This window comes from Hyla sarda, chromosome 2 (genome assembly GCF_029499605.1).
Source record: "Hyla sarda isolate aHylSar1 chromosome 2, aHylSar1.hap1, whole genome shotgun sequence".
Classification (NCBI taxonomy): domain Eukaryota; kingdom Metazoa; phylum Chordata; class Amphibia; order Anura; family Hylidae; genus Hyla; species Hyla sarda.
Window position 1 is genome coordinate 187,107,659 of NC_079190.1, and position 26,774 is coordinate 187,134,432.

At 44.1% G+C, this 26,774-nt stretch overlaps 1 protein-coding gene across 3 annotated transcripts in view; it reads left to right on the top strand.

The window, feature by feature from the left end:
- Window positions 1-23,831, top strand: part of VWA3B (von Willebrand factor A domain containing 3B) — a 185,906-nt gene extending 162,075 nt beyond the window's left edge. For all 3 annotated transcript variants that reach the window (XM_056555914.1, XM_056555912.1, XM_056555913.1), the window contains exons 30-35: window positions 3,621-3,698; window positions 4,748-4,869; window positions 16,965-17,057; window positions 18,434-18,599; window positions 21,368-21,602; window positions 22,640-23,831. In XM_056555914.1, coding sequence (XP_056411889.1) covers window positions 3,621-3,698; window positions 4,748-4,869; window positions 16,965-17,057; window positions 18,434-18,599; window positions 21,368-21,602; window positions 22,640-22,844 — 899 coding nt within the window. In that variant the 3' untranslated portion in view covers window positions 22,845-23,831. The remainder of the gene's footprint in view (window positions 1-3,620; window positions 3,699-4,747; window positions 4,870-16,964; window positions 17,058-18,433; window positions 18,600-21,367; window positions 21,603-22,639) is intronic.
- Window positions 23,832-26,774: the final 2,943 nt, after the last annotated feature.

Below are 26,774 nucleotides of genomic sequence, written 5' to 3' on the forward strand. Positions count from 1 at the left end.
TCTGCACTGAAGTTCAACTGTTAACAGGACCATATTTACAGCTCATGCTCGCCTAGACACTCGGACTGAATACACCCCATTAGGGTGATCCCATATGTGTCAGGTATTTTTTAGGAAGATCTATCACAAATATACAGCAAAAACTGCACACCTTTGTGCAGATCTTTTTGCAAATTCACCTTGGATCTCACCCCTTTACACAGAACATGTTAAAATCAATCACAAAGTAACACCAAAGTGATCATGCTGCGGCTGCAAATCTGCAGGTAAAATTGACAAATAAATTCACCTAAAGGGTGGAAAATATTTTTTTTCCCTGTACCACAGCATGGCGGCAGCAGCTACACAGGGCCGGTGTGAGGATTTTTATCTACACAGCATAAAATAAATTTTGGTGCCCCCTCCCCATCACTGACTTATTGTGGGTTGGAAGCATCCGGGCAAGGCAGAATATTGTGTATCCCCCCTGCGGCCTGTGAATTTAAGAGAATGGCGATGCATATAGTGTATTCATTGTTGCTCACCAGGGACGCATGAAGGATTTTCTCACAGGTTGTGGTTTAGAAACATAAAATAATACGTCTACAGCAGGATAACATATTATTTCTGCAGTGACTAATACAATAATACTGTTATTAAATAAAAAAACACTATACATAGACCATTATCACCACTATACAAGGGACAAATAATTGAACGACACATGACCATTGACATTACCACCATATAGTGATAGGATAATACTACTATACTGATACTGTATAGCACAATCCAATGTCACAGTACATACAGTTACATCCAGTGACGTCTTCTTTCATTGAAAACACAGTAAGGCTAAAAATTAGGAAGCGCTCTATTTCAAAGTGCACAGAATAAATATAAAACTAAATAAAAAGGACTCACCCACTGTCTATGGGGAACCCAAGGCATACAAAAAGGAGCAGGGCCCACCACTAATACTCCAGAGCCACAATAACCTCAAAAGTATGCACTAATCCTTCTCCTCTACTAGAATGGTATCCACTAGCAACCATATGGAGAGCGCCAAGGCGATTCCGGATTCACTCCCAGTTTATCCAAATATATTTTTCCTTCTACACTATAGTCCTCTCTAATTGGAGTCGTTTACTTCGCTTTTCTTTCTCCATCCGGCCCAGACCTTATAGCCCTTGACAAGGCCGACAAGTCGGCAAAACGTTGGGGAGCCCATCTAGCATTTTTCAACTAGTGGATTATGCCCTAGTATAAGCGCTGCATCAATAATTTACAAGAGTGATAATCAAAATTACATTTCATAGTGACAAGAGTCTTGTGGTTATATCTGGGGAGAGCAGCACAGCCTTTCTGTGCATACTATCAGAGCATCACTGTGGTTGTATTATTATTGGTATTAAGAACTCCAAGGAGTACAATAAAGTCATTTTAGGGAGGGTCTTTAGTAAGGGTTTCCCCATCCATCATACACACCATTCATACATACACATCATTCATACATCTATCATACATACACACATCATACATACATCATACATACACACTCTTTGTATCATGTGCAGTCACATTATCTACCTATTTAGCTCAACTTTGCACAGTCAGGTCTCCGTATTGACTGTATACACTACATATGCACACCAGGGCCGAACTGGGACCAAAAAAAGGCTCAGGCATACTAGACTATGCAGCCCCTTTTTTTTTTTTTGATGGGGGTTTCAGCAGTCGGACTCCCTCTAAAATAAAATGGGCTGCATAATCTAAAATCACCTTTTTTCAAGTGGCTCTCCAGCTGTTGTAAAGCTACTAAAGCTACAAAGCTACAACTCCCATCATGTCTGGAGAGTTTCAGGAATTATGGAAGTTGTAGTTTTGTAACAGCTGGAGAGCCACAGATTGGGGTGCAGTTTCTATCATCATTCCTGCAGAACTTACAAGTGACTACAGCAGTGATGGGACAGTCAGACAGAACATACAATGAATCAGTGACCTGAGTGATGTCTTTTCTGTTGTCTTTCCTTTTCGTCTTCATTTGGTCCAGACCACCATGACTTCTTCTAGCTACATCTTCTCTGCAGAGTCTGACACCCAGACATCATTGGCTTCTCACTTCGACAGCAGATCCTCATTCTCTATATGAAAACAATAATCATTGTAACCCTGTCAAATACTCTACCCCATCAAAATAATACTGCCACACATTGTTTCTAACATAATACAAGGGAACCTGGCAGCATTTTACCCCCTGTAACACCACCATGAACCTGTTTTATAGCCCAAGATTATGTTCCCTACCATATCTTAATGTGTTGGCTGGATGCTGGCAAAAATAAGTTTTATAATTCCCCTGCGCTGTATATAAATCATGAGCAAGCAGTACCAGGGACGGTGTGGCGTTTGGAACTAGTCCCCATGCCTGGGCTGTACTTACACCTTTTAGCCTCTAATCACACCTACTGAGACATGAATATGCATGAGTGACAGCCTGGGCACTGTGTTCCTTGGTGTTCAACAACCAGAACTACATGCATAAAGACGGGCACCACTATAAAGATAAGACACGGGGTGCTATCAGTGGCAATAACAAGAGCTATAAACCAAAATAAAAAAGCTAGCCACTATATAAGGATGCGCACCACAATTGTACAGTAGAAAGATATAGAAATGTTTATTAAATCACACAACAAAAGCACAGACATTTTAAACCACTTAAAAGCATCAAAAAACATGGTTGAGGATGATAATCCAAATAACCAACTGCTCCCCTGGTATACACAATAGGTAAATGGTAAGGGTCCCTGGAATGAAAGCCAGAGAGAAAGAACCCATCTGCTTCAGTTAAGCTGGAAACAAATAAATAACATGTCTGGCCATGACCCAACAACGAGTGAACAATCACAACCAGCTTATACTGAGCATGCTTAACTATTGGACAATATACATGTGTGCCAGGGGCTACCTCACCAACCAAGGGGGGGACACAGCAGCTCCATGCGTTCCGCTGTCCTGCAAGACAGCTTCCTCAGGATTATCATCCTCCACCATGTTTTTTGATGCTTTTAAGTAGTTTTAAATGTCTGTGCTTTTGTTGTGTGATTTAATAAAGATTTCTATACCTTTCTACAGTACAATTGTGGTGTGCATCCTTATATAGTGGCTAGCTTTTTTCTTTTGGTTTATATTCCTTGGCGTTCTGCGACATTGGGCTGCACTGATGTCAGTGACGAGACTTGAAGAAGAGTAGATGAGAAGTCAACCATGCTTAGGCTGTCACTTACGCATAAGAACACCTCAGCAGGCATGATTAGAAGCTGCAGAGGTGTGAGGACAGCTCAGGCACAGGGACTTCTTTGCTCATGATTTCCATACAGAAGAGAGAGTTAAAAAAAACGTATTTTCTCCACTTTTGCAGCATCCAGGCTCCATATGAAGATATGGTAGGGAACATAATCGTGGGCTGTAAAACAGGTTACTGGTGGTTACAAGGAATGAAAAAGGCTGACAGGTTCCCTTTAACTTATAAATGTTTTGTGTTGCATACACATTACTTTTACGTGGGACTAGTTGATATTGTACTATTATGCCTCTGAGTATTATATATTTGTTTTTTTTTCTCCATATTGCTCTAGAGTCACCAGTTGATTCTCCACTTCTACCAGGACAAAAGGTGCTGTCTATCTGCTCTCACAATGGATGGTATGAAGAAGGTATGCATATACTTGGCCGCTCTCAATATACATGCTATTAGAAGTACTGCATATTAGAATGTACAAAACACATGACAAGAACTTCCATTTTTCTATAATCCATGATGAACAGCCATTTCTGGCTGGAGATAGAAAAACTACAATGGTGCTATTGAGAAGAAGTTGAGAAGAAGTTTAAGCGTAGATGAAGCTACTTAAACATTTTCACATATTTAAGAGCTAATGTCCTTTTTAAAGGGGTTGTCCAGGAATAGGAAAACACAGTTATTTTCTTTTAAAAACAGCTCCTCGTCCGTCTCCAGGTTGGGTGTGGTTCTGCAGCTCTGTTCCATTGAAGTGAAAGGAGCCAAGTTGTAATACCACACCCACCCTAGAGACAGACGGGGGCTGTTTTTGAAAGAAACTAGCTGTGTTTTTCTATTCCTGGATAACCCCTTTAAGAGGCAATCTAATAGGCTATCAACCTGGCTTAGGTCTTTAACCCTTGTAAGCAATCACTTTATGGTAACTCTGCAGTAACTAAAGGCTGGTTACATGTGGCATCCTACCTGACTGTGGTTGTTTTACAGTGTATCTTTAGTGACCCAAGTGTCCAATATAACCCAACTGTGCAGCTCAAGTTAGTATGCACCCAAAGCCAAACCTGAAAAATTCACCCCCTTAACAGGTCCACCAAAGCAACTGATCCTAAAGCCCTAATAGATACATTTGGAGTGATGTTAATCTTTCAAATGCACTAAGGACACCAAGCTTTTAATTTAAGGGGTACTCCACTGGCCAGCATTCGGAACTAAATGTTTCGAACACTGTTTTCACGCTGTGGGGTCGTCCACGTCCCTTGTGATGCCATGGCCACACCCCTCAATGCAAGTCTATGGGAGGAGGCGTAATGACCACAGCGTGAAAACATTGGAGTACCCCTTTAAATATTGTGTGCCAATTGTTTAAATTTGGTGTTACCACATAGCTTGGTCAGTCATATTATGTTATTTTACGTCATGCCAACATATAATAATGTCTTTATTATTCTCATTTCTTTTTTTTTTTAGGATCTGTTATCCACGACTGTGGAGATCTTACCTATTTTGTTGAGAAACCCTCTGGTGAAGTGTCCAAGATACACAGATATGACCTACTGACTGATGCTGATGACGTCAAGAAAGAGATAAAGGTAATGGCTCTAAGTCAATGGAATGATAATAATTCTGTTACTGTATATTTAAGGATCATCTTACATAATTGCTCATTTATATATATATACATATATAGACTTTAATGGGAAAAAGTATTCCAAAAAGGTTGTCCGTGTGGCTTATGCTTGGAAAAGATATGTCAGCATCCTGCAGCATCAAATATATTGAAAATCATAGTCCACTACACTACTTTTTAGTACGGTTGTGTTACGCCTAGCGCTCCGGGTCCCCGCTCCTCCCCGGAGCGCGTACGGCGTCTCTCTCTCCGCAGCGCCCCGGTCGGTCCCGCTGACCGGGAGCGCTGCACTGTCATGGCCGTCGGGGATGCGATTCGCACAGCGGGACGCGCCCGCTCGCGAATCGCATCCCAGGTCACTTACCCGTTCCCGTCTCCTGCTGTCATGTGCTGGCGCGCGCGGCTCCGCTCTCTAGGGCGCGCGCGCGCCAGCTCCCTGAGACTTAAAGGGCCAGTGCACCAATGATTGGTGCCTGGCCCAATTAGCTTAATTGGCTCCCACCTGCTCCCTGGCTATATCTGAGCTCCTCCCTTGCACTCCCTTGCCGGATCTTGTTGCCCTTGTGCCTAGTGAAAGCGTTTTGTGTGTCTAAAGCCTGTGTACCAGAACTTCTGCTATCCACCCTGACTACGACCCTTGCCGCCTGCCCCCGACCTTCTGCTACGTCCGACCTTGCTTCTGTCTACTCCCTTGTACCGCGCCTATCTTCAGCAGTCAGAGAGGTTGAGCCGTTGCTAGTGGATACGACCCGGTCACTACCGCCGCAGCAAGACCATCCCGCTTTGCGGCGGGCTCTGGTGAAAACCAGTAGTGACTTAGAACCGGTCCACTAGCACGGTCCACGCCTATCCCTCTCTGGCACAGAGGATCCACCTCCTGCCAGCCGGAATCGTGACAGTAGATCCGGCCATGGATCCCGCTGAAGTTCCTCTGCCAGTTGTCGCCGACCTCACTACACTGGTCGCCCAGCAAGCCCGACAAGAGCACCAGCTGTCGTACTTGACCACCATGACACAGCAACTCCAGTCGCAGCTACAGCAGCTCCAGTCACAGCAACAGCAATTTCAGTCTCAGCTACAGCAGCAACAACCATCTCCTCCGCCAGCTCCTGCACCTCTTCCGCAGCGAGTGGCCACTCCTAGCCTCCGCCTGTCCTTGCCGGACAAATTTAATGGGGACTCTAAGTTTTGCCGTGGCTTTCTTTCGCAATGTTCCCTGCACTTGGAGATGATGTCGGACCAGTTTCCTACTGAAAGGTCTAAGGTGGCTTTCGTAGTCAGCCTTCTGTCTGGAAAAGCCCTGTCATGGGCCACACCGCTCTGGGACCGCAATGACCCCGTCACTGCCTCTGTACACTCCTTCTTCTCGGAAATTCGAAGTGTCTTTGAGGAACCTGCCCGAGCCTCTTCTGCTGAGACTGCCCTGCTGAACCTGGTCCAGGGTAATTCTTCCGTTGGCGAGTACGCCATACAATTCCGTACTCTTGCTTCAGAACTATCCTGGAATAATGAGGCCCTCTGCGCGACCTTTAAAAAAGGCCTATCCAGCAACATTAAAGATGTTCTGGCCGCACGAGAAACTCCTGCTAACCTGCATGAACTCATTCATCTTGCCACTCGTATTGACATGCGTTTTTCTGAGAGGCATCAAGAGCTCCGCCAGGAAAAAGACTTAGATCTCTGGACACCTCTCCCACAGTCTCCATTGCAATCTGCGCCTAGGCCTCCCGCCGAGGAGGCCATGCAAGTGGATCGGTCTCGCCTGACCCTGGAAGAGAGGAATCGCCGTAAGGAAGAGAATCTTTGTCTGTACTGTGCCAGTACCGAACATTTTTTGGTGGATTGCCCTATCCGTCCTCCACGTCTAGGAAACGCACGCTTGCACTCAGCTCTCGTGGGTGTGGCGTCTCTTGATGCTAAGTCGGCTTCTCCACGTCTCACGGTGCCTGTACGGATTTCTACTTCAGCCAGCTCTTCCCTCTCAGCCGTGGCCTGCCTGGACTCTGGTGCCTCTGGGAATTTTATTCGGGAGTCCTTGGTGAATAAATTCCGCATCCCGGTGACCCGTCTTGTCAAGCCACTCCACATTTCCGCGGTCAACGGAGCCAGGTTGGATTGCACCGTGCGTTACCGCACGGAGCCCCTCCTAATGTGCATCGGAAATCATCACGAAAAAATTGAGTTTTTGGTCCTCTCCAATTGCACGTCCGAAATTCTCCTTGGACTACCCTGGCTTCAACACCATTCCCCAACCCTGGATTGGTCCACAGGGGAGATCAAGAGCTGGGGTACCTCTTGCTTCAAGGACTGCCTTAAACCGGTTCCCAGTACTCCCTGCCGTGACCCTGTGGTTCCTCCTGTATCCGGTCTCCCTAAGGTCGTTATGGACTCTGCCTGCCTTAAGAAGTGCCTCTCCCCCCCTCCCAGTCCAGTCAGGCAAGCCTCGGTGCCTCCTCATGGCCGTCGTCCTGGTGTCACACTGCCCCGTGCCAGGCCTCGCCCTCTGCCCTCCCTCCCCATTCCCACTCCTGCTGTTCTGCCTACCGTTGAGGAATCCCTCCATCCTTTCCCGGTGTCCTCATCCCAGGGGAGGCAGTTATCGGACAAAGAGAAGGGGAGACCTAAGGGGGGGGGGTACTGTTACGCCTAGCGCTCCGGGTCCCCGCTCCTCCCCGGAGCGCGTACGGCGTCTCTCTCTCCGCAGCGCCCCGGTCGGTCCCGCTGACCGGGAGCGCTGCACTGTCATGGCCGTCGGGGATGCGATTCGCACAGCGGGACGCGCCCGCTCGCGAATCGCATCCCAGGTCACTTACCCGTTCCCGTCTCCTGCTGTCATGTGCTGGCGCGCGCGGCTCCGCTCTCTAGGGCGCGCGCGCGCCAGCTCCCTGAGACTTAAAGGGCCAGTGCACCAATGATTGGTGCCTGGCCCAATTAGCTTAATTGGCTCCCACCTGCTCCCTGGCTATATCTGAGCTCCTCCCTTGCACTCCCTTGCCGGATCTTGTTGCCCTTGTGCCTAGTGAAAGCGTTTTGTGTGTCTAAAGCCTGTGTACCAGAACTTCTGCTATCCACCCTGACTACGACCCTTGCCGCCTGCCCCCGACCTTCTGCTACGTCCGACCTTGCTTCTGTCTACTCCCTTGTACCGTGCCTATCTTCAGCAGTCAGAGAGGTTGAGCCGTTGCTAGTGGATACGACCTGGTCACTACCGCCGCAGCAAGACCATCCCGCTTTGCGGCGGGCTCTGGTGAAAACCAGTAGTGACTTAGAACCGGTCCACTAGCACGGTCCACGCCTATCCCTCTCTGGCACAGAGGATCCACCTCCTGCCAGCCGGAATCGTGACAGGTTGTATATAATTAAAATATATACTGTGTAATTCACTTTATTTAGGTAATGCCTATAGTGAACTTTTGATAAGTTAAGGATTTTCCACCTATCAGGAAAAGCGAGGAGAATCATGTACGGTATCATTTTTAATCCCCAACTTTGTATAGCTACCCTATAGACTTATAATGGAGCAGCGAGACAAATGTTTACTACAAGCAAAGTAAAGTGCTTATCCCTGCTTATTCTCCTGATCAGTGGAGGTCTCAGAGATCCTCATTGATCAAAATGTCACATGTCAAAAGTTGTTTTAAAAGACAGGTACACTTTAAGCATACGTTGGATTAATATAGCCTAAATCAGTTAATATAAAGAGATAATGGAAGAGCTGGTGAAAAGAAGAAAGACATATAAAGATTAATAAATAGTCTCCATGTGGCCTAATAATTTTTTTCTACATATTTCTCATTCAGCTACTTTTGTCTGGAAGAGAGCATTTCAATATAAAGGATCACCCAGTCTTCTTTTGTCCTTGAAATTAAAGGGTAATCCTCACACATATACAGTATACTGCTACTCTTTCAGTTCTCCGACGGACAGATAAGCCCATAATTAAGAAATAAAATACGTAAACAATCCATTAAAAATATACACTTATGTAAAGCACTTTATACAAACACACAGAATATTCCGTATGCTACATATCAACTACACAGTCATGCCTTGTTATTCTGCAGATTGAGGAGGATTACTCATAGGGTGTCATTTTCTAGAGAGTGTTATGCATCAAGTGACATTTTATTTAAAAAAACTAAATACTAATTTATTTTTGATTAAAACTTTATACACATATGGGAAATTAACTACAGGCAATTATTTGTATAACAGCAATAAATGCAAAAGAACAAAGGCATCTTGATACTATTACAGGCAAACAAAGCTTTATTAAGAGGTTGTATCAGATTGGAAAATAATGTTCGCTTTAAAAAAAAAAAAAACTCTGCCACACATGTGCTAAGGTTGTGTGTGGTATTGTAGCTCAGCTTACTTCATTTGGAATAGAATGAACAGCAATACCAGACACATCCCAAGAACAATAAATGGCACACCTTTTTAATCATATACAACTGTTTTTAATACAGTCATGGCCATAAATGTTGGCACCCCTGAAATTTTTCTAGAAAATGAAGTATTTCTCACAGAAAAGGATTGCAGTAACACATGTTTTGCTATACACATGTTTATTCCCTTTGTGTGAATTTGATCTAAACCAAAAAAAGGAGGAAAAAAAGCAAATTGGACATAATGTCACACCAAACTCCAAAAATGGTCTGGTCAAAATTATTGGCACCCTTTCAAAATTGTGGAAAAATAAGATTATTTCAAGCTTGTGATGCTCTTTTAACCTCACCTGGGGCAAGTAACAGGTGTGGGCAATATAAAAATCACACATGAAAGCAGATAAAAAGGAGAGAAGAGAACTGTCTGAGGACTTGGGAACCAAAATTGTGGGAAAAATACCAACAATCTCAAGGTTACAAGTCCATCTCCAGAGATCTAGATTTGCCTTTGTCCACAGTGTGCAACATTATCAAGAAGTTTGCATTCCATGGCACTGTAGCTAATATCCCTGGGCATGGATAGAAGAGAAAAACTGATGAAAAGTGTCAACGCAGGATAGTTCGGATGGTGGATAAGCAGCCCCAAACAAGTTCCAAAGATATTCAAGCAGTCCTGCAGGCTCAGGGAGCATCAGTGTCAGTGCGAACTATCGCTGCCTCTGGTGCTGGGTGCCTTGAATGTGTTCAAGGCATCATGAAATCTGAGGATTACCAACGGATTTTGGGTTGCACTGTACAGTCCAGTGTCAGAAAGCTGCGTTTACGTCAGCAATGAGTCCTGATGTAAATTCCATTGAACACCTGGGGAGAGATCTTAAAATTTCTGTTGGGAAAAGGTGCCCTTCAAATAAGAGAGACCTGGAGCAGTTTGCAAAGGAAGAGTGGTCCAACATTCCGGCTGAGAGGTGTAAGAAGCTTATGGTCGGCACCTTCCGCCTGTTCAGAAACCCTCCCACCCTCCCCCCGACCTATTCCTATGTACCTATTACTATCCTACTTGCGGCTAGTGGTGTGCCCGAGCCGCCGTCGAGGGTACACCTAAAAGAGGGCATACCCTGGGTAAATGAAATAAGTTTCCTAGCCTGAAAAGAAAAGAAAGAAAAGGAAAAGAAAAGGGAGGGAGGGATGGGAACAGCGCACGCCGACTCGTGAGTGACAAGGCCTGGCCTGAGCTATATAGCGGAGGCTACAGGCCCCTCCCATAAACCCAGGCTGTCTCTCAGCCTTTTACTTATGGTCGGCACCTTCCGCCTGTTCAGAAACCCTCCCACCCTCCCCCCGACCTATTCCTATGTACCTATTACTATCCTACTTGCGGCTAGTGGTGTGCCCGAGCCGCCGTCGAGGGTACACCTAAAAGAGGGCAAAAAACCTCATGTCATAGAAAAGTAGTTTATTCAGAAAACCAGAGACTTTACAGCACAAATCATCTCATCCTGCGGATCATGCACATATGATGCGAAACACCCTGACCTCCATCTGCCTAGTCTCTTGATTACATGCACTGGGACGTGATTGCTGGAGGCTGCCGAAGCTGCCCCTATTCTAAAAGAATGACCTGAGAAATGCGAAGCCTCAACTCCTAACGACTTTAGTAAGGACCGTAGGTGAGAAACGAAAATGGTAGTGGTAAGCGGTTTGACTGGAAAGGGTAGTAACGGATCTTGAGGGGAAGTGGTTCCCCGAGTGGCCATGAAATCCCTGAGAACCGTTACCGGACACCACTCGTGTCCCGTGGCATAATAGGGAACCCTCGTGTGCCCCAAAGATGTTTTAGTGGATGCCAATATCAAGTGAGCATGCTTGGGGAAGATGTGTAGCTGCTTAACCTGTAAGGAACATTTCCCTACATGAGAACTGGTAAATTCTCCTGGTCGGAGAAAACCATAAAATGCCAGATATATGGCTGCTTTCAGCACACTACTGCGTAACCTACCGAAAGGACTAGTGTCAAGGAGGTCAGACAGTCGTCTGAATAGAGGCCCTGAAATCGGCAGTCTCTGATGCTCTGAGATAGGTCGGGACTTCTGTACCCCCCTGAGCACTGAACGGACCGCATGTGCCGAAAATATGGATGCTGCTCCTGGGTTCTCCAAGGCTAAATAGTGCTGCACCCCTGCCAGATATTGCTTGATTGTGTTATGACTTAACTTAAGGTCAGAGTGGCAAAAACCCACAAATATAAGGATGTAGGAAATAATGTCTTGGTCCTGTTGTGGAAATCGACTCTTGAATTCGCCAAAAACCCTCCAAGCACGAGCATACGCCTTTGCGGTGTTCTTTGATAAGGCTTTATTGCTCAAATCTTTAGCTATACATTTCAGTCGATTGTATTCAACATTAGATATGCGAGCGGCGGCACTGGTGTGGCGGCTGTGTCCGCCCCAGGCATGACCTGAAAGAAAAGGTTCATATTATTTCGTGATAACGCATCTGCTGCCACATTCTTCTCCCCCTCTAAATGTACACATGTAATATGAAAGTCATGCGTCAAAGATAACCATGTCAACCTACGCGCAAAAGACATGATGACGGATGATCTAGACCTCCCTTTATTGACGATGTCTACTACTGCAGAATTATCCGAATATACCAAGACTGACCTTCTTCTCCAGAACTTGCCCCATACAAAAGCAGCTGCCACTATGGGAATGATTTCGAAGAGTGCTGATGTGACAGAAAAGTTCTCAAACTGCGCCACTTCCTCCGGCCATGGACCCGCCAGCCAGTGGGATTCCCAAATTGCTCCAAACCCTGCAGGTGAGGCATCCGAGAATATGCCGATCACGTGACTACCCGTGACCGGGGTGAAAAAAGACACTCCGTTCCATGAATGGAGGAACTGGCGCCACATTCTCAAGTCCTCCATCGCATCATCACCTAGGTAAATCGTATCTAGCTGATCACGGGCTGAAGAAAGTAAGGCTAATAACCTAGCAACAAAAGAACGCCCCTGGGGAATGATGCGGGTTGCAAAATTAAGCATGCCTAACAATCGCTGCAATTCTACTCTCGTACAACGATGGTTCGTCATGAAGGCTTCCATTACCTGCACTATGCGTGTTATCTTGTCCAAGGGTAACCTGGCTTCCATTTTTACTGTATCCAAAATGACGCCCAGGAATGTGATAACCTGGCTAGGCCCTTCCATTTTTTTCTCAGACACTGGTACTTGAAGAATATCAAAGAGCCCCTTAACATTTGCCAAACCCACCGGAGCCCCGATGGGTGGTTCAATGACAAGGAAATCATCGAGATAATGGATTACTTTGGGACAGCCTACCACTGCCTCCAAAATCCAATGCAGGGCTACTGCAAATTGATTGAAGAGCCAGGGACTGCTCCTTGCCCCAAACGTAAGTTTGGTGGCAAAATAGTGATTTCCTTGCCAGCGAATCCCGTACCATTTCCAAAGCTCCGGATGAATGGGCAGTAATTTAAATGCGTCTGCTACATCCGCTTTGGAAAGCCATGCTCCCGTCCCCAACTCGATGATAACCTGAATGGCCTGGTCAACCGAGGCGTACTTCATGGCGTACTCCACGGACGGAACCAACGCATTTAAACTTGGGATGTTGCAAGAATGAGGTGCTGAGAGGTCATAAATTAAACGTTTTTTATTGGAAAATTTCCCTATTACCACTCCAACTGGGCTGATGCGCCATGAGTCAAAAGGAATCTCCGAGAAAGGACCTATGACAAAACCCTTCTGTACCTCTGCCTGAATGAGCGTGGTGACAGTGTCCGGATCCCTTATTGCCGACTGCAGGTTGCCACACGTGTGAGGCTGCTGTGGCACTGCTATCAAGCCTGTGTGGAAACCGCATTGGAATCCCTGCAAGAGCCACGAAACCCAGGCTGGGTCTGGGTGCTGCCGCAGGAACTCGGACAAAGTCTCCACATTCACCACGCTTAGTCAGGCGTTCCTCTGCGGGCACTGGGTTTTCAGGTGCGCCCTGAAACATTGGGTACAGACATGCAGCAATCTACATTGAGAATAATTACATGTTGACCAATTATAGTTATTACATACTTGTGCTCTACCTAAATACTTAATAGGTCTACCCAGCTTGTCCACACCCGCAGAAGGTTTCTGCTGAAACCCTGTGGGCGAACTTGCGCCTTTGCCACCACTGGAAGATGCTTGCTCATTCTCCCGCCCGCACCATGCGGTGGTGTGGGCAATAGAATTGCAATTAGCACATGCCGGGGCTTTGAGTCCCGCAAAGTGACGGCAAAACAGCTCTGTGTCGATCTCCGCCCAGTCAGTTTTGTGCTGAAACTGAAACAGAGCTGCCGCGGCCTTAGCTGCAAAAGACAGATGATAGTCATAAAAAGCCGTGCCCCCGTACTTGTGGCCTAAATCAGTGAGTTTGTACAGATAAATGTCAAGTTCCTCTCTACGATGCGGATGAGCTGAACAAATTACGTCACGATAAACACTGAAAGCCAGCATGAATTCCGGCAGCGTAAGTTTGCGGGTTAATCGAACATCCTTGCTCTTAAGAATGACAGACACTTCGCCGCACGCAAAAGTCTTGCTGTCTGCCAAATCCTGTGAAGCAATGAGAAGCGAGGCCAAGTTCACGTCTTTACCTTCCAGAATATCCTTGCGGATACTCTGGGGTATGAAATGAGCCGGGAGCACCCGGGGTGATATACCAACAGTACCTGAGACCTTGGACTGAGAGTGGGTTGCAGCCCCTGATCCTGCCATGGATGCGACCTGCGATGAACCGTCTGCAGGCATGATGGCCTGCCCGCTTGCTGATGCTGTACCCGCTGCGGTACCTGCCGTAACCACCGAGGCCAATTTGGATTCCATTGAATCCATCCTTTGCCCGAAATCCGACATGGAAGAGGAGAGACCTCCCATCATACCACGCAGCTGCGTAAGCGCTACCTGGATGGAAGACAACTGGTCTCCCTGCTGACTAGGCCCTGGATCTTCTGCCACCATGATACGATATAATTCCGATTTTCTAGCGGTAGCCGGGAACGGGACCCCACGTCTACGTAGCTCGGCCGAAATCTTGGGAATGGTCCAATTCCTGTAGGATACCGAACTGCCGTGTTCCGAGGCCCTGGACGGCGTCTCTGGTATCGACATCTGATCCTCAATATCCGACCCGTGCGACATGTCTGCGAGATAAACCCCGAAACACCCCCCCCCCCGACAAGACACGAATATGCGTATTTAACGCCTGCCATCTATGCCCTCACCCACGTGGTGACCACACCGTGCCAACTCACATACCTTAACCTTCCTGTATCTGTAAATAAAACACAATTAAGCCGAACGATCTGCGTACGGGGCGAAACACTCCTGCCAGTCTCCAGCGGCTTATCCAGAGACCGCCTGTTCCGCCCCATAGGGGCAACGCATCACCGAGCCAAACCGCGCCACTATGCCTGTAGCCGTGACAGGACTTTCGAGCCCCACCTGTAGCCGTGACAGGTATTTAGCGAAACGTAACGAGAATCCGAAAAAACGTGATCGGATTGCAACTCACTTCCCGAAGCCGTGTCGGGAACCCGCCACCATATCTATGTCTTACGTGCCTCAAACCCTGTATCAGATTCACCACCCCCCCCCTTATGATAATTGTAACAGACCTTAAGCTACCCCGCTACCGGAATGCCATAATAATACCTAAAACCACACCGCGTGAGATCACACACTGACCTACAAATCCTCTCTGTATACCCACCTTATCTGCTGTACACCGACCGTCACTGACTTCAGTACTTGATCACCTATGCATAGCCAAGCTTACATTACTACTGAACAACAACCACCTAATCCCCTCAAGCCGAGTTACCCACCTTGACAGAGTCTGTCCCTTGAACCTGCACACCTAGAGTATGAAGAGAAATGACAATAAGCGAAATAAACGGGTGGGTACCTATGCTCGCCACGTGCGCCATTGGTCGATCAAGCTACCTTGATTACCCTAACTGTTGTTCATGGCCCCCCAATGTCGGGCCCTCCTGGTACTACCCCGTCTCGACAACAACCATCTGTCTCATATTTATTTGTCGCCCACTACCGACCATCAATTCGGCATCTTATGAAGCAGGGTTCCTCCAGCTGTTAAAAACGAAAACCTCCGCATGTAGTCTTGTGAAAGCCTAAATTAACTACTACTACTACTAGGTGTTCTGACAAACCCCCCCCCCCCCCCCCCCCCAACCAGTGCCATACGCATGTGTCCCGGAAAAACCTCTCCTCTTTCATGAACAGCCTCTGCTGGCTACTCAGACATAAATATGTGCTGTATACCTGTGCGCTATTAGTCCTCCCCAAAACCCCCTACCCCCGCCATGACAACCCGGTATGTTTCCACGGTGGGTGCAGCGAGGAAGGGGAGCCTGCGCGCCTCCACCGACACCCACTGACTATTTGCGCTTCTTTACACATGTATGTCTATGCATATCACAAAACCACCTACCCCTCGTATCGATGTGTACCCTGCGAGTGTGGGCAACAGTTCGCTCCCTGACCAGCGATGTGTCATGCGGGCCCCCGGATGCGAACATGCGAATCAAATGCTGCGTGTGCGCAATGCGAATCCACGTCTTGCCGAGTGCCTCCTACGCCAGGACCGACACCCAACACAGCACCCGCCTTAGTACCACACCACCCCTACCCTTTGGTCTAACTCACCGCAACCTCTGGTCCCGCAAGCTCCCACCGCCACAAACGTCCGCCGCACCACCGGAAGTCCCGCCCAACAGCGCACGCCGACTCGTGAGTGACAAGGCCTGGCCTGAGCTATATAGCGGAGGCTACAGGCCCCTCCCATAAACCCAGGCTGTCTCTCAGCCTTTTACTTATTGATGGGTATAGGAAGCTACTGATTTCAGTTATTTTTTCCAAAGGGTGTGCAACCAAATATTAAGTTAAGGGGGCCAATAATTTTGTCCAGGCAATTTTTAGAGTTTGGTGTGACATTATGTCCAATTTGCAGTTTTTCCTCCCTTTTTTGGTTTAGTTCCAATACATACAAAGGAAAAAACATGTGTATAGCAAAATGTGTTACTGCAATCCTTTTCTGTGAGAATACTTGCCAACATTTACAGCCATGACTGTAGATCCATTCATATATCTCTTGAAACCACAACCAGTGGACTCCAGCTGCTAGTCATTAGCCTTTTCATAAAATTGGTTGAATACTATATTGAAACCTGGCATCATTATACTTGAAATATTACAAAGTTGGCCGGCTCTAGGGTCCACTACGTTATATGATGGGGGACAAGATGATGGCAGTATCTGCTTAGAAGGTTGAAGTAAATAAAAATGTGGTTTGGGATTTAATCCATGTTTTGTAAAAGTCCACATTTTAAATTGCATTCAATAAAAAGCTTATAAGGACAGCTAGGTGTTCAGTGTACTGGTAGATACAATAAGACACTCAGCAGTGCACAAATTGCAGGTCACACAGTGGAGCATAAGATGTATTTTATCAGGCCAGAACAATTTTGTTCTTTTTTTAGCAACGTATTGCATCTTCCATCAATTCTTTATTGACTGCACATAAAAACAATTTAGAAAGTGAACATTTCATGTCACCTAATCATGTGTCTCCTTGCTGTCTATCTGAAGGAAAATGACCCTGTGATTGGACCTCATCCACTTCATCCTGGGAGTTATTGTCCAGGAGTTGTATTAAACTGTACCCCTGATCTTAACGTGACGGTAAGGGTTGCATCTGTAGGGTTGCCGTAAGTGCCTACTTGTTATAGTGGAAACATATTTTTTTTAAACATATGTATTTATTTCTGCTTGTCAGTGTGATTACAAAGAGGATTTCCATAATATTTGTTTTTTCCTTGTATTGACAGATGTGTTATATGTATTTAATGCTTTGATAGGTATCAGAACAGTGCATCAGAGGTTGTTTCGTATGTGGGTAAATAGCCGCAGACTGATCACAGTGCCCTTTCTGACCCCTGTCTAATACTGAAAGGACTTACATTGGGCATGTGAGAATCAGAACTGAACCATGGAACTATTGAAGAAGGCCTTGTCCAATGAATCACCTTTTTTGTGCTATAAAAAGCTGGTGGAGGCACTATAATGCTCTGGGCAATGTTCTGCTGGAAAACCTTGGCTTTTTGCACTCTTTTGGTTGTTACTTTGAATGGTACTTACCTAAACATTGTTGCAAAAAAGAACATCTTCAGTACAATCTGTTCTGTTGGTGTATGAAAAGCCTTGAAATGGGCCAGGTTGCTGGAGTGAGAAGAGAAGGTTCTACTCAGTTTACTAAGTCTCTAGAGGAACCATTTAAAGGGGTACTCCGGTGCTTACACATCTTATCCCCTATCCAAAGGATAGGGGATAAGATGCCTGATCGCGAGAGTCCAGCCGCTGGGGACCCCCGGGATCTTGCACGCAGCACCCCGTTTGTAATCAGTCCCCGGAGCGTGTTCGCTCCGGGACTGATTACCGGCAACTACAGGGCGGGCGGCGTGTGACGTCACGCCCCCTGTGATGTCACGCTCCGCCCCTCAATGCGTGACGCCCCCTCCCGTAGGCTTGCATTGAGGGGCGGAGCGTGACATCACATGGGGGCAGGGGCGTGACGTCACTCGCCGCCCGCCCTGTAGTCGCCGGTAATCAGTCCCGGAGCGAACACACTCCAGGAACTGATTACAAACGGGGTGCCACGTGCAAGATCCCAGGGGTCCCCAGCGGCAGGACTCCTGCGATCAGGCATCTTATTCCCTATCCTTTGGATAGGGGATAAGATGTGTAAGCACCGGAGAACCCTTTTATAGGCTAGTGGCACAATGGAATGCATATTATTTATCTTGCTTTCTATTTATTATGGTATTAATAATTCTGTTTGGTTTCTGTTCTACAGCCTTTGTAGTGTCCATCAGAAGAGCTATTCTCTGATGGGTTCTCTCCTCTCCTGGGCCAACTTCTGAGTTGACCAATATCAACTGTGATGTAGCTATAAATCAGCTTGAAAGTTCCTTCATAATTTATTTATAAATAAGACATTTAGTCGGGCTTTTTGTTTCTTACAGTATATGGAATGTGGGTAACAAAATTATTTTTTTTAGGTGCGCTACTATGACAGTACTGAAGATTTTGTGCCAAGGGAACATATTTACTCCATAAGCCCAGAAAAATATAAAAGAGATACATCCTACATCTTGGCATGTGTCGAGAGATGGGTTGGGCAGCCGGTTGTTGCTAGGAATGATGAAACTGGAACGTTTCATTTAGGTATTATATTATTTTATATACTAGCAATGCAACATTTTCATATAGTGGACTCATAACATATTTACCTAACTTGATCCCCTGCAGTTTCTGCTCCAACAGCTCATGCTCCTGGCTGCTGACCACTGCTTCCTCTTTGTGAAATTCCTGCTCCGTCAATTTCTGGCCACAGTGGTGACATGCCTCAGCCAGTGAATAGTTGTGTGGGCACTTCCTAGAGAGTCCTATGAAATAATAGTATACCAGCCCAACAGCATTGTGTCCTTTTTCTTGCCTTGGTTGCTGTGCTTAGGTATATCGTTTACATGAATATATACAGTACAGACCAAAAGTTTGGACACACCTTCTCATTCAGAGTTTTCTTTATTTTCATGACTATGAAAAATGTAGATTCACATTGAAGGCATCAAAACTATGAATTAACACATGTGGAATTATATACATAACAAAAACGTGTGAAACAACTGAAAATATGTCATATTCTAGGTTCTTCAAAGTAGCCACCTTTTGCTTTGATTACTGCTTTGCACACTCATTCTCTTGTTGAGATTCAAGAGGTAGTCACCTGAAATGGTTTTCACTTCACAGGTGTGCTGGTGTGGAGGAGGAGGTGTGATGGTGTGGGGGTGCTTTGCTGGTGACACTGTTGGGGATTTATTCAAAATTGAAGGCATACTGAACCAGCATGTCTACCACAGCATCTTGCAGCGGCATGCTATTCCATCCGGTATGCGTTTAGTCGGACCATCATTTATTTTTCAACAGGACAATGACCCCAAACACACCTCCAGGCTGTGTAAGGGCTATTTGACCAAGGAGGAGAGTGATGGGGTGCTGTGCCAGATGACCTGGCCTCCACAGTCACCGGACCTGAACCCAATCGAAATGGTTTGGGGTGAGCTGGACTGCAGAGTGAAGGCAAAAAGGGCCAACAAGTGCTAAGCACCTCTGGGAACTCCTTCAAGACTGTTGGAAGACCATTTCAGGTGACTACCTCTTGAAGCTCATCAAGAGAATGCCAAGAGTGTGCAAAGCAGTAATCAAAGCAAAAGGTGTCTAGAACCTAGAATATGACATGTTTTCAGTTGTTTCACACTTTTTTGTTATGTATATATTTCCACATGTGTTAATTCATAGTTTTGATGCCTTTAGTGTGAATCTACAAATTTCATAGTCATGAAAATAAAGAAAACTCTGAATGAGAAGGTGTGTCCAAACTTTTGGTCTGTACTGTACATACATGAGCAAAGCAGGCTAATGATGCAGACATCCTGTACAGCCTCCCTACTGGTACTAGGGTGAGTGGCAGGGCTAGGAGCTTATAGCTCTTAGCACCACAACTTTGCAGTTGCTGCACACAAGGTCCTGATACAAGTGTCAGAACCTTATGTGCTAGTGTGGGTGTCTGGGGGGCCTGATTGGTGCCTACTTCTTCCAATAGGACTGTGTTGGGGGGCCCAGCACATGCCGGCCTTATGCCCACAGAGTAGGCGATCCACCAAGAATTATTCCGGTAGGCCAGTCTGGCCCTGGTTGACACTTCAGAGGAGCGGGCACCAGGGTTAACAGCCAAAACTGAAAGCAAAAGGCATTGAATAAAACTACAATGAACAGTACCTAATGTATTATAAAACTGGAGGAAAATAACACAGGATCACACCAGTCACTATAGATGACAGCTTTTGCCCTCCCCAATTCTGCACGTCACAAATTATGCTTAAAACTATATCCTATAGAAGCCAATATATAATTTTTTTTTTTACTTAAAGGGGTACTCCAGTGGAAAAGAAATTTATTCTAATTAACTGTTGCCAGAAAGTTAAACAGATTTATAAATTACTTCTATTTAAAAATTGTAATCCTTCCAGTACTTATCAGCTGCTGTATGCTCCAGAAGTTGTGAAGTTTTTTCCAGTCTGACCACAGTGCTCTCTGCTGACACCTCTGTCCATGTCAGGAACTGTCCAGAGCAGGGTAGTTTTGCTATGGGGATTTGTTCCTGACATGGACAGAGTTGTCAGCAGGGAGCAATGTGGTCAGACAGAAAAGAACTATACAACTTCCTCTGGAGCATACAGCAGCTGATAAGTACTGGAAGGATTAAGATTTTTAAATAGAAGTAATTTCCAAATCCATTTAACTTTTTTGGCACCAGTTGATTTAAAAATAATTGTTTTCCACCGGAGTACCCCTTTAAGATGGAGAAAAAACTGGTTAGAAAAAAATGTTGTTAAGTAAATATTTTTTATTATTATTTGATGAGGCGATAAATGTTATACCAGAATCTTGAGGATATTGCCGTCTCTTACATTCTTCTATATGCATTTTTCGATGCATGATTCTTTACAGGTACAAATCTTCACTTTTTATTCTAATTTCAGCAGCAGCAGCACCCCAGTACATCTCTGAGTCTGCTTAATAAACGTATACATTCAGGAATTTACCGAACTATAGTCACTAGCTGATTACATTCATAACATAAAATGTTACATAAAATGAATGGGCTCACGGCAGCAAAGATTTACAAAAGTAATTGACAAATAATTCTGGAACTTTTTCCACAAAACTATATATTAATCTTCTCAGATTTCCTTGCTCTATAACATAATGGCTGCCAATTGGACTATATTTTCAATGTGACAGGTTCTCTTTAAAGATCTAGCTGGACATCTGAGGATTCTTTGTCACAGACTGCAGTTATGAGAGAAGTTCTTTAAATCTTTTATACATAGTTATCAATCAGCATTATTAATAAACCTTGTGCTTTTCAGCTGAAGTCAAGAAGCAGACAGACAATCACAAGAAGTATGTAATCTCCTGGGCAGATGGTACAACAGCGATACAAGACATGGAATGGATTTTTGGAAAGTTCAGCCAACCACATGTACTTAATGTTGGCGATCATGTCTTGGCTTTAGCATATCCATCTTCTCTGACATTCTTACCTGGTATCATATCTGCCATTAATGGGATCAAGTTGCAAATAGTGTTTTGTAATGGAAAAAGGTTGGTTACTTTTCATAAAGCATTTCTTAATTTCTAAGCTTGCATTCTTGATTTGTAATAATCCGATTTCTTAAATATTTTGGCATTCTCATTGGCCCAGATTTATCAATCTGCCTGAAACTAAAACTATCTGGTTTTGTCCATAACAACCAATCTCAGCTCTGCTTTCATATCTTAACAAGAACTAGTAAAATCAAAGCTGAACTGTGATTGGTTGTTATGGGCAAAACTAGACCATTTTGATTTTAAGCAGATTGATACACATTCTTGAGTTAATTAATATCCGTCAGAAACACAAAAAATATCTGCACTCTCTAGGTAAGAAAGATAAGATTATGGGGAAGAAAGAATAAATAAAGGAGTTACCATACTTAAATGGATAATCTGGTATTAAGATTATTTTATACCTTGCTAGGGCTTGTGTCAGAATGAACAAAAAAGTGATACTTACCTACCTTGGTCCCCCACTGCTCCTGTTGCAGCTATTTCCGTATTTCCGGGCCCCCACTGCTTGTTTCTTTTCCCTGATTTGAGATGAGATGTCTCAGCAGGACCTCCCTCATTATTGCAAGGGGGTCCCTCTCTCTGAGCTATAAAATCTGTCTATGTGTCTACATCCATTAAACTAATCTAGATCTATCCAACCATCCATCAGGTCAAAGATTACAATGGATTAATCAATATGATAATATTTGCTACAGTGAATCAAAAACATGTTTAATATTTACCAAATTAAAGGGTTTTTCTTGCCCAAAGACCTGTTCACTACTCTTTGTCCAGCTTGGCCGCCACACTAGACTGCCAGGTCCGATGATGCCCCTTACACTGAGCACAGGACATTACAGCCAGTCACTGGCCTCAGTGGTCATGTGCTCGTGCTTCCGTCCATATTTATAAATGTTTATATAAATGTATGAATATATTTATATAAAACTAATTTTATATCTATCACAATGTGTTGTTAGTATAAATAAGATGTGACAGCTCTTGAATGTAATGCTGCATGTAACACTCTTTGATGGTTTCTTGTCTTTAAGATGTCAGGATATGGAAGCTCATCACTGTTTTGGCCTCTCGGAGAAGACCTATGACAGTGCTGTACAATTGTACTACAAGAACAACCAGACAGTAGATTCTGATGAAGATCATATAAGTTCAGAGAATGAAGATTCACTTTCAGATATCTCTTCCTTTACAGTATCATCAGTTGAATCAGGAAGGAGAAGTGTTAGAGGTCTGTAATTCATGTAACAGAGGAACACTGTAGTGCCAGAGTTAAAAAGCCAAGTTATCACTTATGTTATTTCAACTTATTGAAATGATAAGACTCCGGGAAATAACTGCTTAATCCTTGTACATATATCTATCTGCCTGTATAAAGACAATATGAAGTATGACACATGATCATCATTTTGCTACCACAGAGTATATGACGCACAATCATTTTTAGGCTTTTGATTTGTCTGTTCCTCCTTCCAGCCCATCTGACACTATTAGAGCATCACACAGATGTCCTTATTTTTAGTAAAGTTGTTAAAGTAACAGGTTCTCTGAAAATGTGGTCAAGCCACTCGTGTTTCCATTTTACCAGCCTCCGCATTCCACCACCCCTACTGTTTACTTTAGTCAAGACTGTGCTCGGTACTGAATGCCAAGGCCAAACTGGCAGTCACGTGTAAAGGGGCAGGCTGTACTTCATTGGCTCAGCCATGTCTCCATCCAGGCCACCAGCGGGCTCCAATTTTTGAGCAATTTTTGTGTGCAGGAACAATGCCTAGGAACATCAGCATGGTTATGCTTATGACAACAGCTATTTGGTACTATTTGGTACTACCCGGAGCTTGATATGAAAAAAATTTGCTTTACAATAATATCCATATGTCTAAAAAAAATTGCCTCAGTGGGATGATGTGTCATGAAACAGCATAAGGTGACTGCAGCAGCATACACTGGCTCCAATTCTGCCGCCCATATTAATATAAAAAAAAATCTGCTTTTCTTTTCTTATTACTTTCGGCATATTTTACTGTGTTTTCCATGTCTACAGTGTATTAAATTTTGTAATGGAAGAATAAGCAAGTTTTAATTCATTTTGTGCTGTGTCAACATTCATATAGTTCCACTCAATATATCTGCTATGTATGTTTATCCTCCTTTCCTCACTTGCAGATTATGAAAAAATACCTACAAATTGGACCTGTATGCCCTTTCTCTGGGTATAACTTTTCTTACTTTACTGGCTTTTTAATTTTAAATTTTTATTTTATTTTTTATTGGGACATTTTAAAATGTTATGCAGACATAGATTTGCTTATGAACTAAACACACAGAACATATTGGTTTAATATTTTAAAAAGACTCATGTATTCTGACTTTTATACACATGATAAAGGCTCAAAGATGCTATGTGGAATAGAAAGGCAAACATCTCAGATGCATATTCGAGCCTGACACTAACCCAGCCTGTGCCATTTAACCACTTAAGGACCCATGACGTACATGTACGTCATGAGTCCGCTCCCGTTCTATAACTCATAGCGTTGTTGGGCCCGTTGTTGGGCCTGTGGCTAATAGCGCGCAGCACTGATCGCGGTGCTGCGCGCTATTAACCCTTTAGACGCGGCGTTCAAAGTTGATCGCCGCGTCTAAAGTGAAACTAAAACGTTGCCGGTTAGCTCAGGGAGCTGTTCGGGATCGCCATGGCGAAATTGTGGCATCCCGAACAGCTGTTAGACACGAGGAGGGTCTCCTACCTTGCCTCCTGGTGTCCGATCGCCGAATGACTGCTCAGTGCCTGACATCCAGGCATGAGCAGTCAAGTGGCAGAATCATCGATCAATGGTTTCCTATGAGAAACCACTGATCAGTGTAAAAGATCAGTGTGTGCTGTGTTATAGGTCCCTATGGGAGCTATAACACTGCAAAAAAAAGTGTGAAAAAAAAAGTGAATAAAGATCATATAACACCTCCCCTAATAAAAGTTTGAATCACCCCCCTTTTCCCATTTAAAAAAAAAACAGTGTAAATAAAAATAAACATATGTGGGATCGCTGTATGCGGAAATGTCCGAATTATAAAAATATATTATTAATTAAACCGCGCGGTCATTGGCAAAAAAATTCCAAAGTCCAAAATAGTGTATTTTTGGTCACTTTTATATCATGAAAAAAATGAATAAAAAGCGATCAAAAAGTCCTATCAATACAAAAAGTACCACTTAAAACTTCAGATCACGGCACAAAAAATGAGCCCTCATACCGCCCCATACGCGGAAAAATAAAAAAGTTATAGGGGTCAGAAGATGACAATTTTAAACGTATACATTTTTCTGCATGTAGTTGTGATTTTTTCCAGAACTACGACAAAATGAAACCTATATAAGTAGGGTATCATTTTAATCGTATGGACCTACAGAATAAAGAGAAGGTGTCATTTTTACCGAAAAATGTACTGCGTAGAAATGGAAGCCCCCAAAAATTACAAAACTGCTGTTTTTTTTTCAATTTTGTCTCACAATGATTTTTTTTTCCGTTTCGCCGTAGATTTTTGGGTAAAATCACTGACGTCATTACAAAGTAGAATTGGTGGCGCAAAAAATAAGCCATCATATGGATTTTTAAGTGCAAAATTGAAAGAGTGATGATTTAAAAAAAAAAAAGATTTTTTAAAGGTAAGGAGGAAAAAACGAAAATACAAAAATGGAAAAACCCCGGGTCCTTAAGGGGTTAACTCACTGAGCAAAGTAAGTTTTTAGCCTGTTGTGACAGACTCCACTGGTGTAGCGCATTTTGAAAAATTCCAGTATAATTATCAAATATACCATTTGCCACCGAATGGGAAAGCGCTAAAGAAGTTTTCACCATTTAAAACTACAGCTCCCAGAATGACTTAAAGGGGTACTCCGGTGAAAACCTTTTTTCTTTTAAATCAACTGGTGACAGAAAGTTAAACATATTTGTAAAATGCTTCTATTAAAAAATCTTAATCCTTCCTGTGCTTATTAGCTGCTGAATACTACAGAGGAAATTATTTTCTTTTTGGAATGCTCTCTGATGACATCACGACGACAGTTCTCTCTGCTGATGTTATAATAATAATAATAATAATGCTTTATTTATTGTTGTCCTTAGTGGGATTTGAACCCAAGTACCCAGCACTGCAAGGCAGCAGTGCTAACCACTGAGCCACCATGCTGCCCTTAGCATACATCTGCTATGCATCTGCTATGCATCTGCTATGCATGGTTGCTAAAATGGACAGAGATGTCAGCAGAGAGCACTGTGTTCGTGATGTCATCAGTGTTCCGAAAAGAAAGGAATTTCCTCTGTAGCATTCAGCAGCTAATAAGCACTGGAAGGATTAAGATTTTTTAATAGAAGTAATTTACAAATATGTTTACTTTCTACCACCAGTTGATTTAAAAGAAAAAAGGTTTTCACCGGAGTACCCCTTTAAGCAATGGTGAGGTTATACTGGGAGTAACAACTGTCTTACAAGTGACTACAGCTCTGATAGGACATAGTGAGGAGAATACACAATAATATCAGTGACTATAGGTGATGTCTTCTCTATAATCTTTCCTTATCTATTTCATACCACCATGACTTGTTCCAGCTAAATCTTCTCTCAGCAAAATGTGATGCCCAGATAAAATTGGCTCCTAACTATGTCAGCGGATTCTGATCCTCTATGTGAAAACAATTATTAATATAAACCTGCCAGACACTGTATCCCCTAAATATAATACTACTATACACTGCACTCTTTGAATATAAACCTTCCAAACACTGTACCCTCTGAATATAAATCTGCCAAATACTGTACCCTCTAAATATAATACTACCACACATAGTACACACTGAATATAATACTATGACACACTGTACCCTCTGAATATAATACTATCACACACTGTACATTCTGAATATAATAGCAACACACACTGCACTCTTTGTATATAAACCTGCCACACACCATACCCTCTAAATACAATACTACCATACACTGCGCTCTCTGAATGTAATACTACCACACACACTGCACTCTCTTAATATAACCTTGCCATACAGTGCCCCTCTGAATGCAATACCACAACAGCAGTAGCACCCCTCATCATCCGTTAGCTGATGCTGTTACCACGGGAGGGGGGGGATTGGTGGTGTTGCTGGTGTA